We start from the raw sequence: 22,588 nt of genomic DNA, 5'->3' as shown, positions 1-22,588 counted from the left end.
CTTTCAATGATCACCATTCGTTGTACATTCATAATAAGCACTATCAATGCACTTTTCTACCTTTCTTTGGTTGAGAGCTTGATGGGCTATGAGCATGGAAAGCCTTGTTGACATCTGTATCCCCAATCTTCTCAACGGCCATAGCAACCCCAACATTTGTAGCTTCCATGGCTTTTGCAGAATCCAATATATCATCACCATTCCCACCTTCATCATCATTTTCATGCCTTCCAATATCTTCAAAATTGTCTTCGGCATCCTCATTGAATAGAGCATCATTCCCTTGGTCCTCTTCATTCCTTTGCCCTGCATCTTCAAAGTCTATAGCATCCCCAACTTCTTTATCATCATCTGTGTCATTTTTGTTGTCAATATCATCACCTTCCTCTTCGTCCTCTGTACTTGGTGGGTCATCAATGTGAAGATTTTGAAGGTTCTCTTTTTCTGCATCATCTAGTGTTTGCTTTTTTGTGCCGCCACTTGCACCACACCACTCTTGCAAGGACGGGTGACCATCTAAAAGAGCAGAGCACTTTGATTCTGATGCCATCGCTTCCAAATCATCTTTGGATAAAGCAATACATCGTCTCTTCTTTAGCAAGCTCTCCTCTGGCACAACTCCACCACAATATATCTCTACAACATAGCTCTGTTCAGGACAAAACCCTGTGATGAGACCATCAATAAAGCCTTTGTCGATGAATTCTCTATTTTGGCCACTAGATCCTGAGATGAATACATTTTTTGTGAGAACCTTACCAATGGCCTCAAACTTGTCAACCTTGTTGATGAAAAGAATAACAGTTGCAATCTCAACTGTTCCAGATGTCCAGGCATCATCTTTTTGTGTGTGGATCACACCAAATTCATAGTGCACCTTTGTTGACTGGCTAGAAATCCCTTCGATAAGCATTCCAATGGTGATGAAATCAACAAAACACACAAGAATATATTCATATTGTGAGTTTAGTGTGTTCAAAGCAAGTGCCAACTTGGAGAAAAATTCTGACGAGAGCTGCTCCTTTGTACCATGTAGGTCCATGATTGCCAGCTGAAATGGTACATGCTCTTCACTACAAAAGGCTATAATCTTTGTCATATCAAAATCCACCCCCCTAATTTTCCAAGGAATAGACTCTTGTTGAGATACAATACCCATAGATGCTCTATATAGGTGATTCAGTAAAGTTACTACACTTTTTGGAAGTGAAGGATTTTTTTTTGAACGATTGAGAGCATCCCTAAAACAAAGGACTGGCTGTAACTCCTCAATTGATTATACTCATACTCCCCTAGCTTATATGTCTCACACACCTGTTCCCAAGTCATCTTTTCCCTTGTCAGATCAAAATAGAAGGCGGTTATTGCATCTTTGAGAACTCGATCTGTTTTTAGCTTCCAAGCCATCTCCTCCATATCCATTCTTTGATGGGTTTGCTTTCCCTTTTTAAGCAATATTCTCTTGTCAAGAAGTGATGTTTGAATGTCCAAAACTTCACTCTTCTGAAGGCCTAAAATGCACCTAAACAACGTTGGGCCTAGTTGGACTGTTCCTGGTGCCTGCTGAATTTGCCCACTCTTCAAAGTTGGAAGTCTGGGATTTTGATCAAGACCTTTAGTTTGGGTTTCGCCCTTTGTATTTGGTAGCAAGCCTTTTGCATAAAGCCTCATGATCTTAACCCAGTTCTGCCATACATCATCATCACATAGAAGCAAGTGTAAATCATTTTTGACAAAGTTCTTATGTAATGTCCGTGGTCTCCACAAAGGCCTGCAAAGTTGCAAAGTAAGAAGTTAGCCCCCTCACTATAGATATCACAAAATATTAGGAGGAATTATGCATCTATGGGTTTTCAATCATTTGGAGCTTATGCTCAAACTTGAGTTTGAGCCTCACTTGCAGTGCTAGACTAGTATATAATGGTGATGCTCGATCTTAGGTTTGAGCATCACCTCCGTATGCAAATCTAGCACTTGCAAGTGAGGCTCCAACTTAAGTTCGAGCCATAATTAGATATGCAAGTGCTACACCATCACAGAGAGGTGAGGCTTGAAGTTCAATTTCAAACCAAACTATTAAGTTTATGTAGTTTGAGAAGAAGCCTTACATGCATCTTTCTTATGCTAATGCTATACTTAAAACTATAGATCTATGAAGAAGTAAAGAAGAAGTAATGTAGGTCTATGATTTACCAAGATATAGCAAAGAATCAAAAGAGTACCTTCCAAGACTCGTCCATCTTGGGTTGATTGACACCAGGCAAAGGTTTACTAGGACGACCGTTTGCATGCCATTGTGCTCGAGCTTGTAGAAGTTGATCGAGGAATGGCTCCTTTTGCATTGACTTTGCAACAGATAAATTCGCATCCTTGGAAATGTCACGAGAAATCTTGGGCGGGCAATTTACAATTATCTTAGATCTCCTGAACCTGAATTGCTGACGCAGTGGAGGGGTCACTTTAGCCATATTTAGAGCTTGCAAGCTTTTTGCAGCACTAATGGAGTGTTGACCAGAGATAATCCAATATTCAACTTTATGAATATTTTCTTTTGCGAGTTTATCAAGGGGTTGTTTTGTAGCACGATTTTTACAGGGCATCAAAATTGCAAGTATCTCCTCTTGCTTTGGGTCCTCAATAAAGTCTTGGGTCAAAATACGAACCCAATCCTTATTTAACCTTCTATACACATAGTTTGAAGGAGCAGGATAACATTTCATCACATCAATGCTGAAGACCTCATTTAGACCAAAGGGATAATATTCCTTCTTTATTTCTAATGAGATAATTGCTTTGCTGCCCTTGTTTAGAGTCTCAACCTCCATTAGCTCGTCATCATCGGACGCATCTATCTCCTTTGAACCACTTGCTGGTTTTGTCCTTTGCCTCTTTAAAGAGGTTTCTTGAACCTTTGTAGAGTGCTTTGCCTTTCTCTTCTTTGCAAGTGCTTGCTCCTCTTCTTGCACCTGAGAGCCTGCCATGTCTTCAGCTGCTATTGTGCTTGCATCAAGGGCTTTTATTTTGTCACCCTCCTTTTTTATGTTTTGAAGAAGTTGCACCAGCATTTGTAGATGCTTCAAGTGCAGTCTTCACTATGGCCCTGCCTTTTTTCTCCACAATTTTCCTAACTTGAGTGGTTGTCTCCTTTTCAGGTATGGACTTTTTTCGTGAATCCAAAGCCTTCTTTGCATGCCTCACTGCTTTCACCAGGTCCTCCACATTATCCACCCCTGAGTCTTCTTGATTGGAAAAGTCAATGATCTTCAATCCTAACTTTACAATACAATTGTCCTTTCCTAGTTTACTGCCAGTCATGTCTGCTGGGTGAAAAGTTTCCAATGATAAGCAAAACTTATTTGCTTTTGTAGTTTCTCCTTCTGGCAATACAGTGCATGTGAAGCATGGGTTTGCTCTTGCATCCACATCATCCTTAGCGCCTACCACAATCCCCATATCTCCATATGATGTATCACCTTGAGACAAAAACAAATGGAGGACTCCTTTGAAGTTTGCACTAGCATCGTAGCTATCCACAAACCATTTTACTCCTTCTTTGTTACTCAATTCGAAGGTTTTATCCACCTTAATTCTAGGAGTGACACTTTTAGCTTGAGTTGTTGTTTCGAGAGCATCCAAAGTAAAGATTGGTGCACCATGTGGTTGCGAGGTAGCGGGCGCTGTGCTAGCTTCCATTCCTGTGAAGCAAAAAAAAGTTTCAAAACCTTAGAAAAAAATGGATTTAAATGCTACATATCAAATAAAAACCTATCAAACTTAAGAAACTTAATGCATGCTACAAATAGTTTTCTTGAATAGCAAGAGCCTCACTTGCATTTACTTAATCTATACAGAAGCTCGACTTAAGCTGGAGCCTAGATCCAAGTTGTGCACTCATATGCTAGGGGTACGCTAGCATAGAGAGACAAGGCTCAAACTCAAGTTTGAGCCTTAAGGCGAAGTTCCATGTATGGGAGGCTTGAACTTAAGTTGGAGTCTTAAGAGGCCAGAGTACACTAGCATGGAGAACAAAGGCTCAATCTGAAGTTCGAGCCTTAAGGCTAGTGTACACTAGCATCGAGAGAGCCAAGGCTCCAACTCTAGTTCGAGCCTTAAGGCCGGTGTACACTAGCATGGAGAACAAAGGCTCCAACTCAAGTTTGAGCCTTAAGGCCGAGGTACACTAGCATGGAGAGCAAAGGCTCAAACCTAAGTTCAAGCCTTAAGGGGCCAGGGTGCATTAGCATGGAGAGCAAAGGCTCAATTTGAAGTTCGAGCCTTAAGGGACCGAGATGCACTAGCATGGAGAGCAAAGGCTCGAACTGGAGTTCGAGCCTTAAGGAGCCGGGGTGCACTAGCATGGAGATCAAAGGCTCAATCTGAAGTTCGAGCCTTAAGGGACCGGGATGCACTATCGTGGAGAGCAAAGGCTCAAACTGGAGTTCGAGCCTTAAGGGACCGGGATGCACTAGCATGGAGAGCAAAGGCTCAAACTGGAGTTCGAGCCTTAAGGGATCGGGATGCACTAGCATGGAGAGCAAAGGCTCAATCTGAAGTTCGAGCCTTAAGGGGCCGGGGTGCACTAGCATGGAGAGCAAAGGCTCAAACTTAAGTTCGAGCCTTAAAGCCAGAGTACACTAGCATGGAGAACAAAGGCTCAATCTGAAGTTCGAGCCTTAAGGCCAGTGTACACTAGCATCGAGAGCCAAGGCTCCAACTCAAGTTCGGGCCTTAAGGCCCGTGTACACTAGCATCGAGAGCCAAGGCTCCAACTCAAGTTCGAGCCTTAAGACCGGTGTACACTAGCATGGAGAACAAAGGCTCAACCTCAAGTTCAAGCCTTAAGGGGCCAGGGTGCACTAGCATGGAGAGCAAAGGCTCAATCTGAAGTTCGAGCCTTAAAGGACCGGGATGCACTAGCGTGGAGAGCAAAGGCTCAAACTGGAGTTCGAGCCTTAAGGAGCCGGGGTGCACTAGCATGGAGATCAAAGGCTCAATCTGAAGTTCGAGCCTTAAGGGACCGGGATGCACTATCGTGGAGAGCAAAGGCTCAAACTGGAGTTCGAGCCTTAAGGGACCGAGATGCACTAGCATGGAGAGCAAAGGCTCAAACTGGAGTTCGAGCCTTAAGGGACCGGGATGCACTAGCATGGAGAGCAAAGGCTCAATCTGAAGTTCAAGCCTTAAAGCCAGAGTACACTAGCATCGAGAGCCAAGGCTCCAACTCAAGTTCAAGCCTTAAGGCTGGCGAGAGCCAACTCAAGTTGGAGCCTTAAGGCCAGTGTACACTAGCATCGAGAGCCAAGGCTCCAACTCAAGTTCGAGCCTTAAGGCTGGCGAGAGCTAAGGCTCCAACTCAAGTTCAAGCCTTAGATTGGAGAACAAAGGCTCCAACTCAAGTTCGAGCCTTAAGGCCGGTAGATTGGAGAACAAAGGCTCCAACTCAAGTTCGAGCCTTAAGGCCGGTGTACACTAGCATCAAGAGCCAAGGCTCCAACTCAAGTTCGAGCCTTAAGGCTGGCCAGAGCCAAGGCTCCAACTCAAGTGCGAGCCTTAAGGCCGGTGTACACTAGCATCGAGAGCCAAGGCTCCAACTCAAGTTCGAGCCTTAAGGCCGGTGTACACTAGATTGGAGAACAAAGGCTCCAACTCAAGTTCAAGCCTTAAGGCCGGTGTACACTAGCATCGAGAGCCAAGGCTCCAACTCAAGTTCGAGCCTTAAGGCCGGTGTACACTAGATTGGAGAACAAAGGCTCCAACTCAAGTTCGAGCCTTAAGGCCAGTGTACACTAGCATCGAGAGCCAAGGCTCCAACTCAAGTTCGAGCCTTAAGGCCGGTGTACACTAGATTGGAGAACAAAGGCTCCAACTCAAGTTCGAGCCTTAAGGCCGGTGTACACTAGCATCGAGAGCCAAGGCTCCAACTCAAGTTCGAGCCTTAAGGCTGTACACTAGATTGGAGAACAAAGGCTCCAACTCAAGTTCGAGCCTTAAGGCCGGTGTACACTAGAGATTGGAGAACAAAGGCTCCAACTCAAGTTCGAGCCTTAAGGCCGGTGTACACTAGCATCGAGAGCCAAGGCTCCAACTCAAGTTCGAGCCTTAAGGCCGGTGTACACTAGCATCGAGAGCCAAGGCTCCAACTCAAGTTCGAGCCTTAAGGCCGCCGGTGTACACTAGATTGGAGAACAAAGGCTCCAACTCAAGTTCGAGCCTTAAGGCCGGTGTACACTAGCATCGAGAGCCAAGGCTCCAACTCAAGTTCGAGCCTTAAGGCCGCCGGTGTACACTAGATTGGAGAACAAAGGCTCCAACTCAAGTTCGAGCCTTAAGGCCGGTGTACACTAGCATCGAGAGCCAAGGCTCCAACTCAAGTTCGAGCCTTAAGGCCGGTGTACACTAGATTGGAGAACAAAGGCTCCAACTCAAGTTCGAGCCTTAAGGCCGGTGTACACTAGCATCGAGAGCCAAGGCTCCAACTCAAGTTCGAGCCTTAAGGCCGGCGTACACTAGATTGGAGAACAAAGGCTCCAACTCAAGTTCGAGCCTTAAGGCCGCCGGTGTACACTAGCATCGAGAGCCAAGGCTCCAACTCAAGTTCGAGCCTTAAGGCCGGTGTACACTAGATTGGGTGTACACTAGATTGGAGAACAAAGGCCGGTGTACACTAGATTGGAGAACAAAGGCTCCAACTGAAGTTCGAGCCTTGAGGCTAGTGTACACTAGCATCGAGAGCCAAGGCTCCAACTCAAGTTCAAGCCTTAAGGTGGAGTCTATATCCAAGTTGTGGAGTCTATCTTGGATCAGTTTTACAGGTTCTCGACATATGTGAAGATACAAAAGAGAGCAGCAAGTGGTGCAAACAATCTACGACGAGCAACGATCGACAAATGACACACTTAGCGTGCAATCAAGTAAGCGTTTATATTAGTGCAGACAATCAATTAAAGACGGACTTACTTGCTGAAGTCTCCGATGTTGCACAGTTTTGATCTTGACGGATGCTCGAGGTATCCGAGGAAAAGAAACCGCTAGAAACGCAGGGCTGCAGGGAGATCTGCTCCAGGGTGCGCTTGAAACGCAGGGCTTGATCTGCTCCAAGGTGCACTTGAAACGCAGGGCTGGATTCGCTCCAAGGTGTGCTTGAAACGAAGCTCTGCAGAGGGCGCGCTGGAAACGCAGGGAGCGGAGATTTTTTGCTGCGAGAGATCTACTCCAGGGCGCGCAGTTTTTTGTATGGGTGAAACGCGAGGTCGGCCGTTTCTTTTTTTTGCGAGGGAAGGCGAAGGCGGGTGCACACAGGTCGGCCGTTTCTTTTTTTTGCGAGGGAAGGCGAAGGCGGGTGCGCGCAGGTTTTTTTTGGCGAGGTCGGACGATTCTGCTTGTTTGCGAGGGAAGGGGAAGGCGAAAAAATTTTAGGGGTCGGCGGGGAATTTCGGGGTGCGGGCGGAATTCCGTTGGGGGGGGGATTTCGATTTTTTGAATTTGAATTTGGGGGGGCGGCCGTTGGGGGGAATTTTTGAATTTGAATTTTGGGGGGGGGGCGGCCGTCAGGGGACGGGGGGGAGGCTGGCTGCGCCGGGAGAGGGGGGGTTCTGCGCGCCGCATCGACGGAGGAGGAAGGGGGGAGAGAGGCTGGCTGCGCGCCGGGAGGGGGGGGGTTTCTGCTCGCCGCCGAGCGACGGAGGAGGAAGGGAGGGGGAGCTGGCTGCGCCGAGAGGGGGGGGGTTCTGCTCGCCGTCGAGAGGAGGAAGGGAGGGGGAGCTGCTCGCCGCCGAGAGGAAGGGGCTGGCCGCCGGGAGAGGGAGGATTCGATTTGCGCGGACTCGGTTCCGGATGCGAGAGGAGGATTCGACTCGATTTCCCGGGAGAGGAGGACGGAGGAGCGCCGGGTCGGCCCGACAGAAAGTGGGTTTCGGTTTCGGAGCTGGCTGCGCCAAGAGGGGGGGTTCTGCTCGCCCGCCGAGAGGAGGAAGGGAGGGGGAGCTGCTCACCGCCGAGAGGAAGGGGCTGGCCGCCGGGAGAGGGAGGATTCGATTTGCGCGGACTCGGTTCCGGATGCGAGAGGAGGATTCGACTCAATTTCCCGGGAGAGGAGGACGGAGGAGTGCCGCGTCGGCCCGGCAGAAAGTGGGTTTCGGTTTCGGTTTCGGGAGGGGGAGCTTCTCGCCGCCGAGAGGAAGGGGCTGGCCGCCGGGAGAGGGAGGATTCGATTTGCGCGGACTCGGTTCCGGATGCGAGAGGAGGATTCGACTCGATTTCCCGGGAGAGGAGGACGGAGGAGCGGAGGAGGATTCAACTCGATTTCCCGGGAGAGGAGGACGGAGGAGCACCGGGTCGGCCCGGCAGAAAGTGGGTTTCGGTTTCATTCCCCAAGCCCAAGCAAGCCCAAGCCCAAGCCCAAGCCCAGGCCCAGGCCCCAGGTCCCAGGTCTTTTGATAATAGTTACTTTCACTTTTGTTTATATACTCATCTTCATCCACACCCCACTTGTTCTATGGGATTAGGCTAGTTTTCCCACTTGTGTAATAGACAAGGCTCAAACTCAAGTTCGAGCCTTGAGCTTGAGATTTCTTGTTTTCTTCCCTATTTTTTCCATACACCCAATATACTTATATACTCATCTTCATCCACACCCCACTTGTTCTATGGGATTAGGCTAGTTTCCCCACTTGTGTAATAGACAAGGCTCAAACTCAAGTTCGAGCCTTGAGCTTGAGATTTCTTGTTTTCTTCCCTATTTTTCCCATACACCCAATATACTTATAAACTATGCGATTAAAAATTCAACTAAAATCTATATAATGCACAATGGCTCATTCCCCAAGCCCAAGCCCAAGCCCAGGTCCCAGGTCTTTTGATTATAGTTACTTTCACTTTTGGTTATATACCCATCTTCACCCACATCCCACTTGTTCTATTGGATTATCCTAGCTTCCCTCTCTATTCTTACTTACTTGTGTAATAGACAAGGCTCAAACTCAAGTTCGAGCCTTGAGCTTGACCTTGAACTTGAGATTTCTTGTTTTCTTTCCTATTTTTCTCATACACCCAAATATACTTATAAACTCTGCGATTGAAAATTCAACTAAAATCTATATAATGCACAATGGCTCATTCCCCAAGCCCAAGCCCAAACCCAAGCCCAGGTCCCAGGTCTTTTGATTATAGTTACTTTCACTTTTGGTTATATACCCATCTTCACCCACACCCCACTTGTTCTATTGGATTATCCTAGCTTCCCTCTCTATTCTTACTTACTTGTGTAATAGACAAGGCTCAAACTCAAGTTCGAGCCTTGAGCTTGACCTTGAACTTGAGATTTTCTTGTTTTCTTTCCTATTTGGAGGAGCCTACCATTCTAGCTAACATATGCAAACTAATATATGATGCAAGTGAGGATGATAACTTTAACTGGAGCCTCCTAGTAGCAAACTAACATATGATGGTGAGCCTCATGGAGCCTCCTACTAAGTATATGCAGGCAAAGGCTCAAGCTTTAGATGGAGCCTAGCCTCTTAGCAAATTAGCATTGATAGGTGAGATTCAAACTTTGGTTGGAGCCTGAACTCATGTTGAGATTGAATTACATTTATAGTTTTGTGTACTACCGCAAAAACATCGCTTCAGTCTTTCTTATTGAGATTTTGATTTTTTCAGGGATTGGAGGGTCTAAAACAAGGTGCTTCAGTGTTTCTCATTGATGGTTCTGCAACAAGGAAGGCACGCGGGGTTATTCATTCCATTGATGCATCTCAAACATGTGGTTTTCAATTCATTGGTGAGACATGTGCAGCAATACATGTTCAACAAAGCTTTGATGACACATTTCTCATTCCATTTGCCACAATGGATGCAAGAACAATGTCTCAAGCAGTTGGAAGCATCATCAAATGGCCATTGGTCAACCTTGTTATGGACAGAGACATTACTAATACCAAAGAGGATAATTTTGCGAAACTTCTTGTTGATCAAGAAGGTCACTTTATAGATAGGGAGAGCTGGAAAGAGAAAAGTGTCATCCTCTGGGATGACAACAGATCTACAAAACTTGGCAATGGAGTAGTATTGCTGGTCCACCCATATGAGGCTATAAATTGTAGAGAACTAGGGGAGAGTAGCTTGGGTGTCATTATAGAAGGATCTTTGCATCCAAGTTCAACTTGTGTTTCAGGTTTGAATTTGGTTAGTTGGCCGATCAGGCAACTCACATTTGAGAATGGTGAACCATTAGTGAAGGACACAGAATCTTCTTCTATTGATGAGGGTATTCAAGATCACTTCATGCAAAAAAATATTGACAGCCTAAACAATTCAAGTGATGAAAAAGAGGATGATGATGTAGAGGGCAATGATGGCGATAGTTCTGATGACAAACACCATGATGCCATGATCACTGACTATGATATCATTGAAGGGATAAATAAGAAAAGGAGCTATGTCCATAGGGTAAGGGTAATGAAAAATTACGATAAAACCCATGGAGCTGGCAAAAAATGTGATGTTGCAAACATTCACAACGTCGCAACCATTGATTGTTGTGAGAACCGATGTTGTCAAATTGGAGATAGATCCAAAATCATGCAAGCTAGGGTACACTTTTGGGGACAGAGCTATAGTACACGATACACATTTGTACTAGATTGCATGGGCATGGCCTATAGACAAGGTCAAGATGACGAGTGCTTTGAGTTCACATTTGATGGGAAGAAGGTTTGTAGTAAAGCATGGTATGTAATGCATGGCATCGGTAAGTCAACGTTCTATAGGCTCAAAAAGAAGTTCTTGAATGGTGCATGTAATGTCAGTCATGGCAACAGTGGGATAATACGGAAGGGCATGACACATGTTGAGATGGAAAAATCAATCATACAGGGCTTCATAGATAATAATGCCGATCAAATGCCACATAGGTCAAGGACAACTATGCATGGAGCTCGCGAGACCCAACGTGTTCTACCAACAATGTACAAACAGGTGGACATATTACGTGAAGTGAATGACACACTTGTCTCGTTCGAATACCGGCCACTGTCACAACCATCATTCTCAAGATTGTGGAACACAGAGTTCAAGACAGTTAGTTTATCAAAAACTAGCACCTTCTCAAAATGCGACATTTGTACGGCAATCAAGGTCAAGTTGGAATCAACAAAAAATCAAGAGGAGCATGCCAAATACATGGCACAAAGAAGGGCACACATGTTGAAACAAATGAGTTGTAGAAATCTATACTATGCTTGGAGGAGCTCTTCCGAAATGAACCCAAACAGGTATTTGTGTATTATACATGATAAGATGGACTAGAGCAAGACTGCCATACCACAAATTAAACCAGTTCCTAAATCTCTCAATGGGGTTGAGAGGCTTCCAGTATCCTTAACAGGAATGCTCACTCATAGACATGGACAAACAGCTTATGGTCACTTTGCCTTGGGGTTATGGCCAAGTGATCAAAACTTCACAATTTCATCTCTCTCAAAATGTTTAAGAAACTTAGAAAGAGGAGAGCAACACATGTATGGTGACTTGAGCTCACAAAACTCAGATGCTGAACCACGAACTGATCTTTTTGATTGTGTTTTGTCTACTATGGCCCTGTATCAGCATATGGAAGTACTGAAGGAGAGAAATGCATATTGCAAGCAGAGCATTGAGGATGCAGATGCAGAGACAGAAACAAATGTGGATATAGAGGGAAATTGTTCTTCACATATGCAGTCAGTCTTTCATACTAACACACATGTGCAAGATAGGGGCAATGGAAATGCGTCAAGTTTAATGCCATCAAATTCAAGGACATTTTTTAAGAGATTGCCAAGGACGTTGTTGTTGCAACTTGACAATTGTGGTTCTGAAAATAAGAACCGTTATGTATTTGCCTATCTATCCCTATTGGTTGCACGAGGAGTGTTTGACATGGTGCAGCTTGGTTTTCTTATGGTTGGTCATACTCATGAAGATATTAATGCATTGTTCAGTCGCTTCTCTGAGAAGTTAAGGAAACAAACCATTTTCACATTTCCACATTTGATGAAGATCTTTAATGAGTGTGTTAGCATGCATCCAGCACCCTTTCTCCTACAAAAGGTGGCAGACTTCAAAGGCTTTGTCAAGGGATGCTTACATGATGGAGCCGATAGCTTGATTGGACATTCAAAGCCATTGCAATTCAGGTTTTATATGAGTGATGGAATACCTTTGATGCAATACAAAGTACACCCCAGAAATGTTGATTGGTTACCAGAAAGCCGTATAGAGTTATGGAAGAGAAATGACCAGGGAGGACCCAAGCTTCCTAAAGGTTTTCCAAAAGTATTGCCACCCTTTGAGTATGTTAAGGAAAATGAGAAGGTTGTGGAGGGCTTTAAAAAACATGTCAATTGGTGGAAAGAGCACTTGCAAGAGAAAGGAGACCAAAGTGATTATGCTAAGTGGATCAATCCGGTCCTTGCCTATTGGGAGAATCTTATGCTAAACATGCAAACCCCTAGTGTAAGGGAAGACATTGGATTTTATGACTTTTGGCCAAGGAGTGTATGCAAAAAAGCTGAGCCTCTTAACCTTCAAGTGGAGGATAATGAGAAAATCAAGATTCCAAAGGCTATAATACTGAAGGCCAAACAGAATCAATTGAATCAACATGTCAGTGCAGTTGAGCAAGAATAATTTGTTAGCATATGGGCAACTAGCTTCGTAATCTTTTAGCAATGTTGTATGAAGCTACCAAACTCATAGTTCGATCATTATTCAGATTGTAAGGCTTTCTTAAGCTTTTAGATTTATGGTTCACCCATTGTTCAAGAATTTTGATTCAATACAGATGGTGATCTTTTTAATTCTATCACCTTGACTTTCTTACAACTTAAAGTTACATTGAATATCCTTTCTTTGTTAAAATTTCTGTATTTGATGGTCAACTGGAGGCTATGTGATATAAACAAGCTTAATTCCTGGTGTGCAGGCAAATTTACATCCCACCACCAACATCATATACACTTGTTACAAATGTACAATAGTATATAAATCATATCGCATTATTCAAATGCTTGTTGAGAACATCCAATAATAAATCTTGCATATCGTACAGTAAACATTGTATTGGATCTAACAACAAAGAATGCTTGTTGAGAACATCCAATAATAAATCTTGCATATCGCACAGTAAACATTGTAGTGGATCTAACAAAGAATTGTCCCAAAATTGTGCATATTTCTCAAAATTCCTAAATTTGAGTTCTATAATCATTCCCTATTTCTGAATGCAAGAAAATATTATTTTTCCTTGTTTTGCCTAGAGAGAAGAAAAGTTCTAGAGAGGTAATTCAATATTGAGATATTTTTTGATATAAAAATTCTCCTAATGTCTAAAATATAATTCCCTAGAAGAAAAGTTCTAGAGAGGTAATTCAATATTGAGATATTTTTTGATATAAAAATTCTCCTAATGTCTAAAATATAATTTCCTTAAATAAAAATTCAAAATAAATTCTCTAATGTGCATTAGGAATCAATTATAAATATGTATTAAAGACCTTAGCCTAAGGGTCCGCATTTTTAAAAAAAAAAATAGATTATGGTCCAATTAAGGTTCCTATGGACTAATAGCATTAATCCAAGTGTTGGGATGAGATAAATTCAAAGAATAAAAGAAAATACCCAAAAATGAGTAAATGCTCACATAAGATGAAGAGTTGACTGAGTACAAGGTTTATTAATTAAAAGTTAACAGATATTAGTAAACAAAATGAGATATTTAGAAGAAATGATGCATTTTTGACACCTCAGTAAGGAGAGAATGCCACATCAAGGAGGCACCTTTTTCTTCATGATTACTTGAGTTTTTTAATCCAAAAATGGGATGTTTTTCTCTCTCCTCTCTCTTGGACCAAACTGGATCAAAAAGGGAGCCAAACTGGTCCAAATCTTATCCAAATTACTGAAGCTGGAAAGCTCTAGAACCTAGTTGGACTTGGTTAGAGGCTCTCTCACCTATAAATAGACCCTCATTCCTTTGTATTCTCATCTTTGAGCTATACCATGCTAGTATTATATTAAAATAATCATATTTTTTATTATCCCTTTATTTTCCTCTACTTTTGGGGAGCTTGGAGCCTCTCTCTCTTCAACAACTCTTGGAGTTCTCTTCTCCTCTTGCTAACCAATTGATTGGTTGGGGGCTTCACTACTAAAGAAAGAATCAAGCCAATCTTAGAGGTAAGATGGATTTTATGGTTTTTTTTTCAATTCCCTCAATGACTTCTTCTTCTCAACCCCTCTCAAGCTTGAGAAGATTTCTAAATGATTGTTTTAATTCAAATTAAGCTTTCCCTAAGAGTCTTAATGTTTAATTAAGAGAAAGTTAATCTTTATACTTATTTGTAATGATTTCTTTAAGTAAATCTCTCTCTCAAAAAGAATAGTTATCTCTATGGCTAATTCTTTAACAAAAGAATGTTTCTCAAAGATAATCTCTTATTTCAAAACTAAACTCTAGGCTTGATGAGCTAGAGATTAAGAAAATGATATTTTCATGATTTTGTGCTATTAAAATAATGGTTAATTCTTTTAGATTATTTATGAGTAGTTAAGAAACTACTTTAAATCATTCTAAATGAGAAATGGATTATCCTAATAAATTGGGAAAAGAGAATTGTTGAAATTAGCTTAATCTAGTGGGATAATCATAATTATGTTTATAATTATGGTTAAAATTATGATTTAAATTCATAGTTTAAAATTAAGCTTAAAAGTAGAACTTCTATCATATTTTCATTACAAGCTTTTATTCTTTTAGGAAATTTAAAAATTATCAGTAATAGCAGCGAAGCTATGGTAAATTTTTTAGAAAAAAAATACATATCTTATTTTTATGCTTAATACTAAAAGAGAAACTCCTACCATACTGTAGGTTTAGAAATTTTAAGTAAAAAGAATTATTTTGACCATATTCATGAAAGAATACTTTTTGTATTTATGTATAATTATTTAATTAAGAAAAAAGAAAAACTTTTGATAAATTTATTTTAAGCATAAGAATTTTTAAATGATAAAAGAGGAATTCCCATGACATTTGGAATTCAATCATTTAAATGCAAAAAGAGGAATTTTTGGCATACTCAAAATAATGGATATTTTTATTTAATTTAAAAAGAGAAATTTTTGATAAATTTATTTTATGCATAAGAATTTTTAAATGATAAAAGAGGAATTCCCATGACATTTGAAATTCAATCATTTAAATGTAAAAAGAGGAATTTTTGGCATATTAAAAAATGGATATTTATATTTATATAAAAAGAGAAATTTTCATGGTATTTTAAGTAGAAAAAGGTTAAATTAATTTTGATGACAAACGAGAAATTTTCATGGTATTTTAAGTAGAAAAAGGTTTAAATTAATTTTGATGACAAACGAGAAATTTTCACCATAATTCCACCTAGAAAATTAGGGTAGATTAAAGTTGATAATTAACTTGGTGGAAAGAATATTCTTAAACATTTATGTGGATAAATCACCAAATTGTTATATACCCAAAATTGGATTAGTGGAAGAAGTGTATTTTTATAAAATCCTGATATTCTTGTATAGAACTATTTCTTAATCTATTATGGTTAGGAAGGAATGAAATTCATAAAGTTAGAATTTTTCTTACGGTTAGAAATTCAGTAGATTTTTATCTAAAGAAAATCCTTAGGAATCAAAGTTTGAAGTAAACCGAATGATTTTGGTTAGACCACCACTGTAAGAATGGCGGCCAGTAAACTACTTGCCCATCTCTCGAATCTAAACCAAGCAAAAACCTCGAGACCAATTCCAAATCTTGACACAAAGAATTGACTACCGTTGAATTAGTGTAGTTTTCCCTGAACCGAAATCACCAAGAATCAAGTTTGAAATTTAGTCAAATCCCTGTCCCACGCGAGAGGCTGACGCTGCTTTCGCCGGCCAGCGTCCTCAAAGGGGGTAGGGGTCTCACAGTTTAAGCACTTCATCGATATACTGGTGGACTACCTCTTTAGCTCAACATATGAACCAATCTCTTGAACCTTGCTCTTCATATTGCAAAGGTTCATCGATATACTGGTGGACTACCTCTTTAGGTCTCTAGCTCAACATATGAACCAATCTCTTGAACCTTGCTCTTCATATTGCAAAGGTCCGAGGATGAACCTACATCAGGTAGGGGGAGATGTTAACCTTGTTCTTGGCAGTTAACTAGGTGGACGACTATGGCAAACCCCATCAAAAAAAATATTACCAAAGTTGTGGACAAAGTACTCAAGTTTCAAGAAGTATAAGTTTTCATTGCTTTGTAATAATGTTTGGCCAAGGCAACCGGACACTAGCCACTTAATGGTGGTTAGTGAGGCAAATAGCTTTGAAGAATTTCTTCAAAACTTTTTTTAAGAAGCCGGAGTCATTATTAGGAGTGATCAGTATCAGCAAATCTATTTGTTTGGATCACTTTATAATTTGCCCGCTCCAACGATTTTTTAGCACTACATGTGACTCTACTATTTTTTCCCTCTAATGCACTCATAACTATGTAAACAAGGGATGATCGAGCTAAGTGTAGTGTTGGAATCAAAGGGATGTACATTAGTTAGCCTAGGATATACATATGCATAGTTTAGACTAAAGCTGGCCACCCAAGTCTGGGTGCTCGAGCACTTAGTAAGTTGTATAAAAGATAACTTCTCAAATGAGAATGGACACTTGTATGAGATTAAGAGAACTAGTTTCTCTACTCTACCTTATCTCTTAAGTGTGTGTGTGGTGAGAGTGAGTGTGAGAGTAGTGTGAGAGCTGGCAAGTTATTGTCTCATACCTCCATAGCTTCTTGTAGGGGTTTGTCCTTAGAGAGCTAAAACAAACATCGTAGGTGACAACGGTGGAAGCTACAGCACAGCTAATCCAACAAGTGGTTGGAGAGACTCCCTTTGGAAGCTCTAAACGGGTAGACACTCTCATCCCCATGACAAACAAGTAAGTATTCTCATTATCTTTCGTTGACGGGCTTCTATGTTAGCTTATCCCTTAGTCCTGCGAGTTTGGCTTAACATGGCATCATATTACATGTGTAACCATAACAATGATTTATCTTCATTTTTTTGTAACAAAAAGAAGAAACTAACTAATTTTGGAACAAAAAGTAGAAACTAATTCATTTTGTAACAAAAGAAGAAACTATTAACAAGTGAATGTTAAAAATTTTGATACTTTACTAAATTATTGTGAATGGGTTTGAAACCTGTATTACACACAATAAATTATTATAATATATATTATATTATTGGTTACACATGCCTTATCATAATGATAAATCATCCTTGCTTTTACAGTTATATAGCATTGAATGTGAGCATGGTTTTGAAGGGTGTTAGTTGAAATTTAAATGTATACAGCATGAAGGATGTTGGTTGAAACTTTAACAACATGCATGAGCATATATGTTCTTGATGAAAAAGAAGCAAGAACATGGGTGTTTGTGTGTGCCTTAAACTTTAAAGTCATGCAATCCAACACCTATTATAGTTTGTGTATGCCTTGAACCTTCAAGCCATACACAAGCATACATATTCTTGATGAAAAAGAAGCAAGCACATGGGTGTTTGTGTGTGTCTTGAACTTTCAAGTCATGCAATCCAGCACCTATTGTAGTTCGCACCACTACATGCTATTGCTCCTAAGGCTAAAAGCTTATGGTCTTAGTGGGATACCTTCATTTTGTGACATCCATCCACACTTAGTGGACATTATTGTGACCGATGCCTTAAATTCATTTAATGAACTTTTTTTGGCATGCCTTATGAAAGGCTTTGTGTTTGTTTAATTTTCCCTTAAGTTAGTCAAAATTTTATTTGACTTTCTATGTGAGTGCTGAAAATTAATTGTACCCATTTGGATGTTAGGACTAAGGTTCTCTCTCTCTCTCTCTCTCTCTCTCTCTCTCTCTCTTCTTTTCTTCTTTTTTTTTGTAATAGAAGGTGAGGTTGGGGATGCAAGATAAACACGATTTTTATTTTTATTGGGCTAAAGTGGGTCTTTGATTTGTTCTTTCCAATGTGTTTCAAAATGGGAGGAGTGTGGTGCCATACCTTAAGGAAGATGCTCCTTGGGTAAAGAAATTCGTAAACAATACGTGGGCATATCTCAAATAAATGAAATCTCTTCCATGTTGAGACTTAATGATTAGACCAAAAGTGGGAGGAAATTTCACCCAGAGAAAAAAAAAGACTTATACAAATTTCCTTCCCACACACACATGTGCGCATGTACTCACGCACATACGCATACGCATACACCATTACAATAAAAAAGGAGGAAGTTATGGCCTATGAGAGGCTAGAACTTAGCCGTGCTGTGTGATAACTACTTTGTGTGTTTACTAGAAAGAAGTTCTCCTCTAACCCCCACAACAAAAAGGGCACATTTAGGTGGGCTAGTGGATCTTATGTCTCAACATGATTGAGGCCAACTCTTGTAGGATGGGTGCTTCAATACTCCTTGTAGATAGCCCTTAAGGCAAAACCAAGTAGATCTAGGCAAGTACTCGAGTAGGCTAACATTAAGGTGCTTTACACACTCCAGGAAAAAGGGGAGGGGGGGGGGGAGAGAGAGTCGTAAAAAGGGGGATATCTCTCTCACCTTCTTATGGACAAGGAGTCTACCTCGTCCAACGCCCTTAGGAAAAAAGGGTGGGAAAAGTCGACAAAAGCGAGATATCTCCCTTGCCAATTATAATATGTATTCATGGACCAGGAGTCTCCTTTGCCATTCTAGTGGGGTGTGAAGGGGGTAAAGAGTCTATAAAGATCCTAAAGTGAAATTTCATTGAGGGCGTTGGGATGCTCTTAGGCCTAAGGGCTGGTTCTTATGGCCAGTAAGTAGTGTGGTCGGCGTGTGCACATGCTACCACTACCACCGCTGGCGGTGGGCGGTTGGCGGGGGGCACAATCACATGGGCGCCTTCAATTCTCTGTCTCTCTCTCTCTCTCTCTCTCTCTCTCTCTCTCACACACACACACACACACACATGTCACACCCTCACCCCCCTCCCTCGGTCTACTCTGACACCAAGCAAGTCATTGACCCATCATTAAAAGCCAAGATTTGGAGGACTCAGTGCTCACGGCTCACCTGTGACCTTAATTTAGCTGTGTACACACGCCCATGCTCGGCTTTTAACTTGAGCTTTCTTTGCCAACTCTTGTTTCTGGTTGAAACATTCGGAATCACACGGTTTTGACCTTGTTTGTGACTGTAGTAGGCTACCATCAGTCTTTCAGAACAGCCAGTGCTTTCAGTCCCTTGAAGAACTGAATCTTGATGCCACTTGTTTGTATTTAATTGCCCAATTCATTAATCCTTTTGTATATATGGAATATTTTTAACTGCCCAATTCATTAATCCTATATATATATATATATATATATATGTTGGTCTTTCTGGCCCAATTTATTAATCCTATATATATATATGTTGGGTTTCTCTTGCTTCTTTCTGGCCCAATTCTCTCTTCACCTCCAAACTCTACACACCGCTTTGACAAGACCTTGCAACGAGTCGGTGTTTGTATTGTTTTCACACTAGCTGGCCGTTGATCTGTCTCTCTCTGCCTGGTGTCCCTCCATCCCATCCAACGATAGATCAGCTTGCATGTCAATTTTTCACACTTTTCTCTCATCAAAGCATGTCAATTTTTCACACTTTTCTCTCTTGTAGTTTTTGATGTATAGGCGGCCATCAGATTTTTCCATTCAAAGTACAGAGATTTTCTAAAATTTGAAGCTCTCGTGGCCATAAACAGATTACATAAGGAGAAACCACGCCCCCCCCCCCCCCCTTATGCCCCATAATAACATCAATTTGCATCAAATTTTGGGTGCCCATCAACTTTGCATTCAACAATTTAGGCATCAATTTGGATGCGCATCAACTTTGCACACAGCCATCAATTTGGGTGGCCATCAGATTTGCATTCAAGAATTGTAGGATCAATTTGAACCCCCTATCATCAAACCCTCATTGCATCACAGCCTCCCACAGGCTCTCAACATGAGAATGTCTCAAGATACCATCAGGCTCAATGTTGGAGGGAAACTGTTTGTCACCAGCAGCACTACCCTCGTCAATGCCGGCCGTGATTCCATGCTTTCTGCCATGATTGGTGAGGATTGGAGGGCCAAACCTACCTCTCCTACTACTGCAGATCTATTCATCGACCGGAACCCGGCATACTTCTCTGTCCTCCTTGATTTGCTCAGAACAGGTGAGCTTCACATCCCTCCTGGCATGCCTGAAAAAGCTCTCCACAGAGAAGCCCTCTTCTATGGCATCCTTGATCATGTCAGAGCAGCTAAATGGGGATCCCTAGATGGTAACAGGTTAGAATATGCAGCTTCGATATGTGGACGGGCTACTAGTGATGCCACTGCTATCAGAGCTGCCCAAGATGGTGGCTGCTGTGTTGCCCATGGACCCATGGTGCGTGTGTATGACTGGACCATGGAATTGCAGGCGCCTCTTACCCTTGATTATGTGAATGTCAATGATGCAGGCTTTCTAAACCCTCAAAGGGTGGTCATTTGCACATGTGAAAGAGGGGACAAGACTGGCGGCATGGCCTTGTTCAATGTGAAAACAGGGAAGCCAGAACACAAATATCAGGTCTGCCACAATGGCCAACTGAAGAATTGTACGGCAGGAGCTTTAGCAAACAGTGATGTCAATCTCTTTGCAAGTTGTCGAGGGCATGCCAACGAGTACGGCATCGGATGCTGGGATCAGACCACTGGAAAGCTAACAGATTTCTTTTATGAAGGCCCTTCTTGGCCCCTTGGTGATGCATGCAAGCTGCAGTGGCTCCCCCATAGCAGAATGCTGATGGTTGCCACTCTATATCCGCGCAGTGATGACAGTTTCATAAGCCTTCTCGACATGAGATCAAAGAGTGTTGTTTGGTCATGGACCGATTCAGAGTCATCTCTTGTCCTGGATGAGAAAGTGGTCATGGATGCCATAGCTATGGAGGACTGCTCCACAGTGTGTGTTGTGAATCAGTTTGATAATCTCGGCTTCATCGACATGAGGAACAGCAATCAAGGGATGAGGTGGAGGGACCGTTACCAGCCGGGGAAGGTCTCGGAATCAGAGGAGCGTTGCTATTCAAAGCTTGCTGTATGGGGCTCTCAGTTATTCTCTAGCAAAAATGATAGTGTGTATGTATTCTGCACACCTGATCTTGATGCTGCACGAAGTGTGCAGACTGCAAAGCTGAGAAAACCGGAGGGAGGTGCCATTTCGGACATTGCTGTCGGAGGAGAGAGGCTCTTTGTGTTACACAATGAGGAAGATATCTTTGATGTATGGGAGACACCCGGAGCTTCTGGCGTTGTTGATACTCTTTAGCCCTTTCTTTAAGTCTAGTTTCAGGTTGAATGAGTTTTAGATGTATTGTCATGTTCTAGGTTGTAGGTGCTGCTAGCCTCTTTATTAAGACTCCTTGCAATAGAACCAAGATACATGTTTCTGATGAAAATTATTGGCCCTTGTGGGGCTGATGTGGCATATGTGGCTGACAGTGATGCCTTTGATGGGCATCCCATTCCAAGGCCATGCCTTGACCTCAAAGAAATCAACTTGAACTTTTTTGAAGCAACTGTCTGAGAGATTATCACTCTTTGCAGTGTACAATTTGCATTCCTGGTTTTTTTCCGTTATATTCTTCGACTGTGTGTTTGGATTGATATATCTGTGTCGAGATGTGGACCAGTTTTGTCTGTTTTGGAGAGGACTGCTTTCTTTTGGTAACCATTGGCAATCTTCACTTCTAAGTGTGGGGAGTCCCATGTATGATGTGTTTCAACTTTGTGGTGCTGGAGTGCTTTCAAATTTTGTAAACCAATGTTGGGCTCAACACAGATTGGAATATAGGTCTGTATGGACACTATTAGATTAGTGCCATGATTCCTGATATGCCTGCCACCTATGCATATATGAGCGCTGCCGCATTTGTTAGGCTGCAAACATCAGAGGGGGTAAAATCTGTGAGGCTGTGGTCTGTTGAAGCATGGACAGCAGGATGTGTCCCAAGCATGTGGTATGTGGCAATGGCAATGGGCATCACATGCAAAGCTTCAATGCCCCTGCCTGCTTAGGATATAAACTCTTATCAGAGCCAAGGTTATACCCATGGCACCTACCTCCAAATATATATACATATGTATATATTTTAAAGCCTCCACATGAACTAGAGATGGCAAGGTGAAGGCCAACATGGAATCAAAAAGGTCTAGCTACACTAGGTTCCCAAACAGCTGTTAGAAGTCCAATTACTTCTATGAGGGTAGCACTATCATACGAGTTCTCAAGAATAAAAGCACCACTAATCCTGATACCTTATACATCTTCTTCAAAAGCTCAATTGGATTGGCAACCAAAATAAAGCTAGTAACACAAGAAAGTGTACCCAGAAAGTTTAATTGGTGTGGCAACCCCAAAGTAACACAAGAACTTGTTCCCAAAATTGGGATAGTAACACAAAAAATTACTTGTGCAAGAAAAGAAAAAGAAAAAACAACATCCA

The 22,588-nt window shown here is 42.0% G+C and overlaps 1 protein-coding gene across 1 annotated transcript; it reads left to right on the top strand.

Moving 5' to 3' along the window:
- The first annotated feature begins 19,483 nt into the window (after nucleotides 1-19,483).
- LOC147617931 (BTB/POZ domain-containing protein At2g24240-like) lies at nucleotides 19,484-21,661 on the top strand. The gene has a single exon (XM_086776195.1). The coding sequence runs from the start codon at nucleotides 20,059-20,061 to the stop codon at nucleotides 21,409-21,411; it is 1,353 nt and encodes a 450-aa protein (XP_086632321.1). The 5' UTR covers nucleotides 19,484-20,058; the 3' UTR covers nucleotides 21,412-21,661.
- Nucleotides 21,662-22,588: the final 927 nt, after the last annotated feature.

This window comes from Cibotium barometz, chromosome 36, assembly GCF_041138505.1.
Source record: "Cibotium barometz isolate CiBa-2024 chromosome 36, ASM4113850v1, whole genome shotgun sequence".
NCBI lineage: Eukaryota > Viridiplantae > Streptophyta > Polypodiopsida > Cyatheales > Cibotiaceae > Cibotium > Cibotium barometz.
Note: the sequence above shows the minus strand (reverse complement) of the source record. Positions and strands in the feature narration are given on the sequence as shown.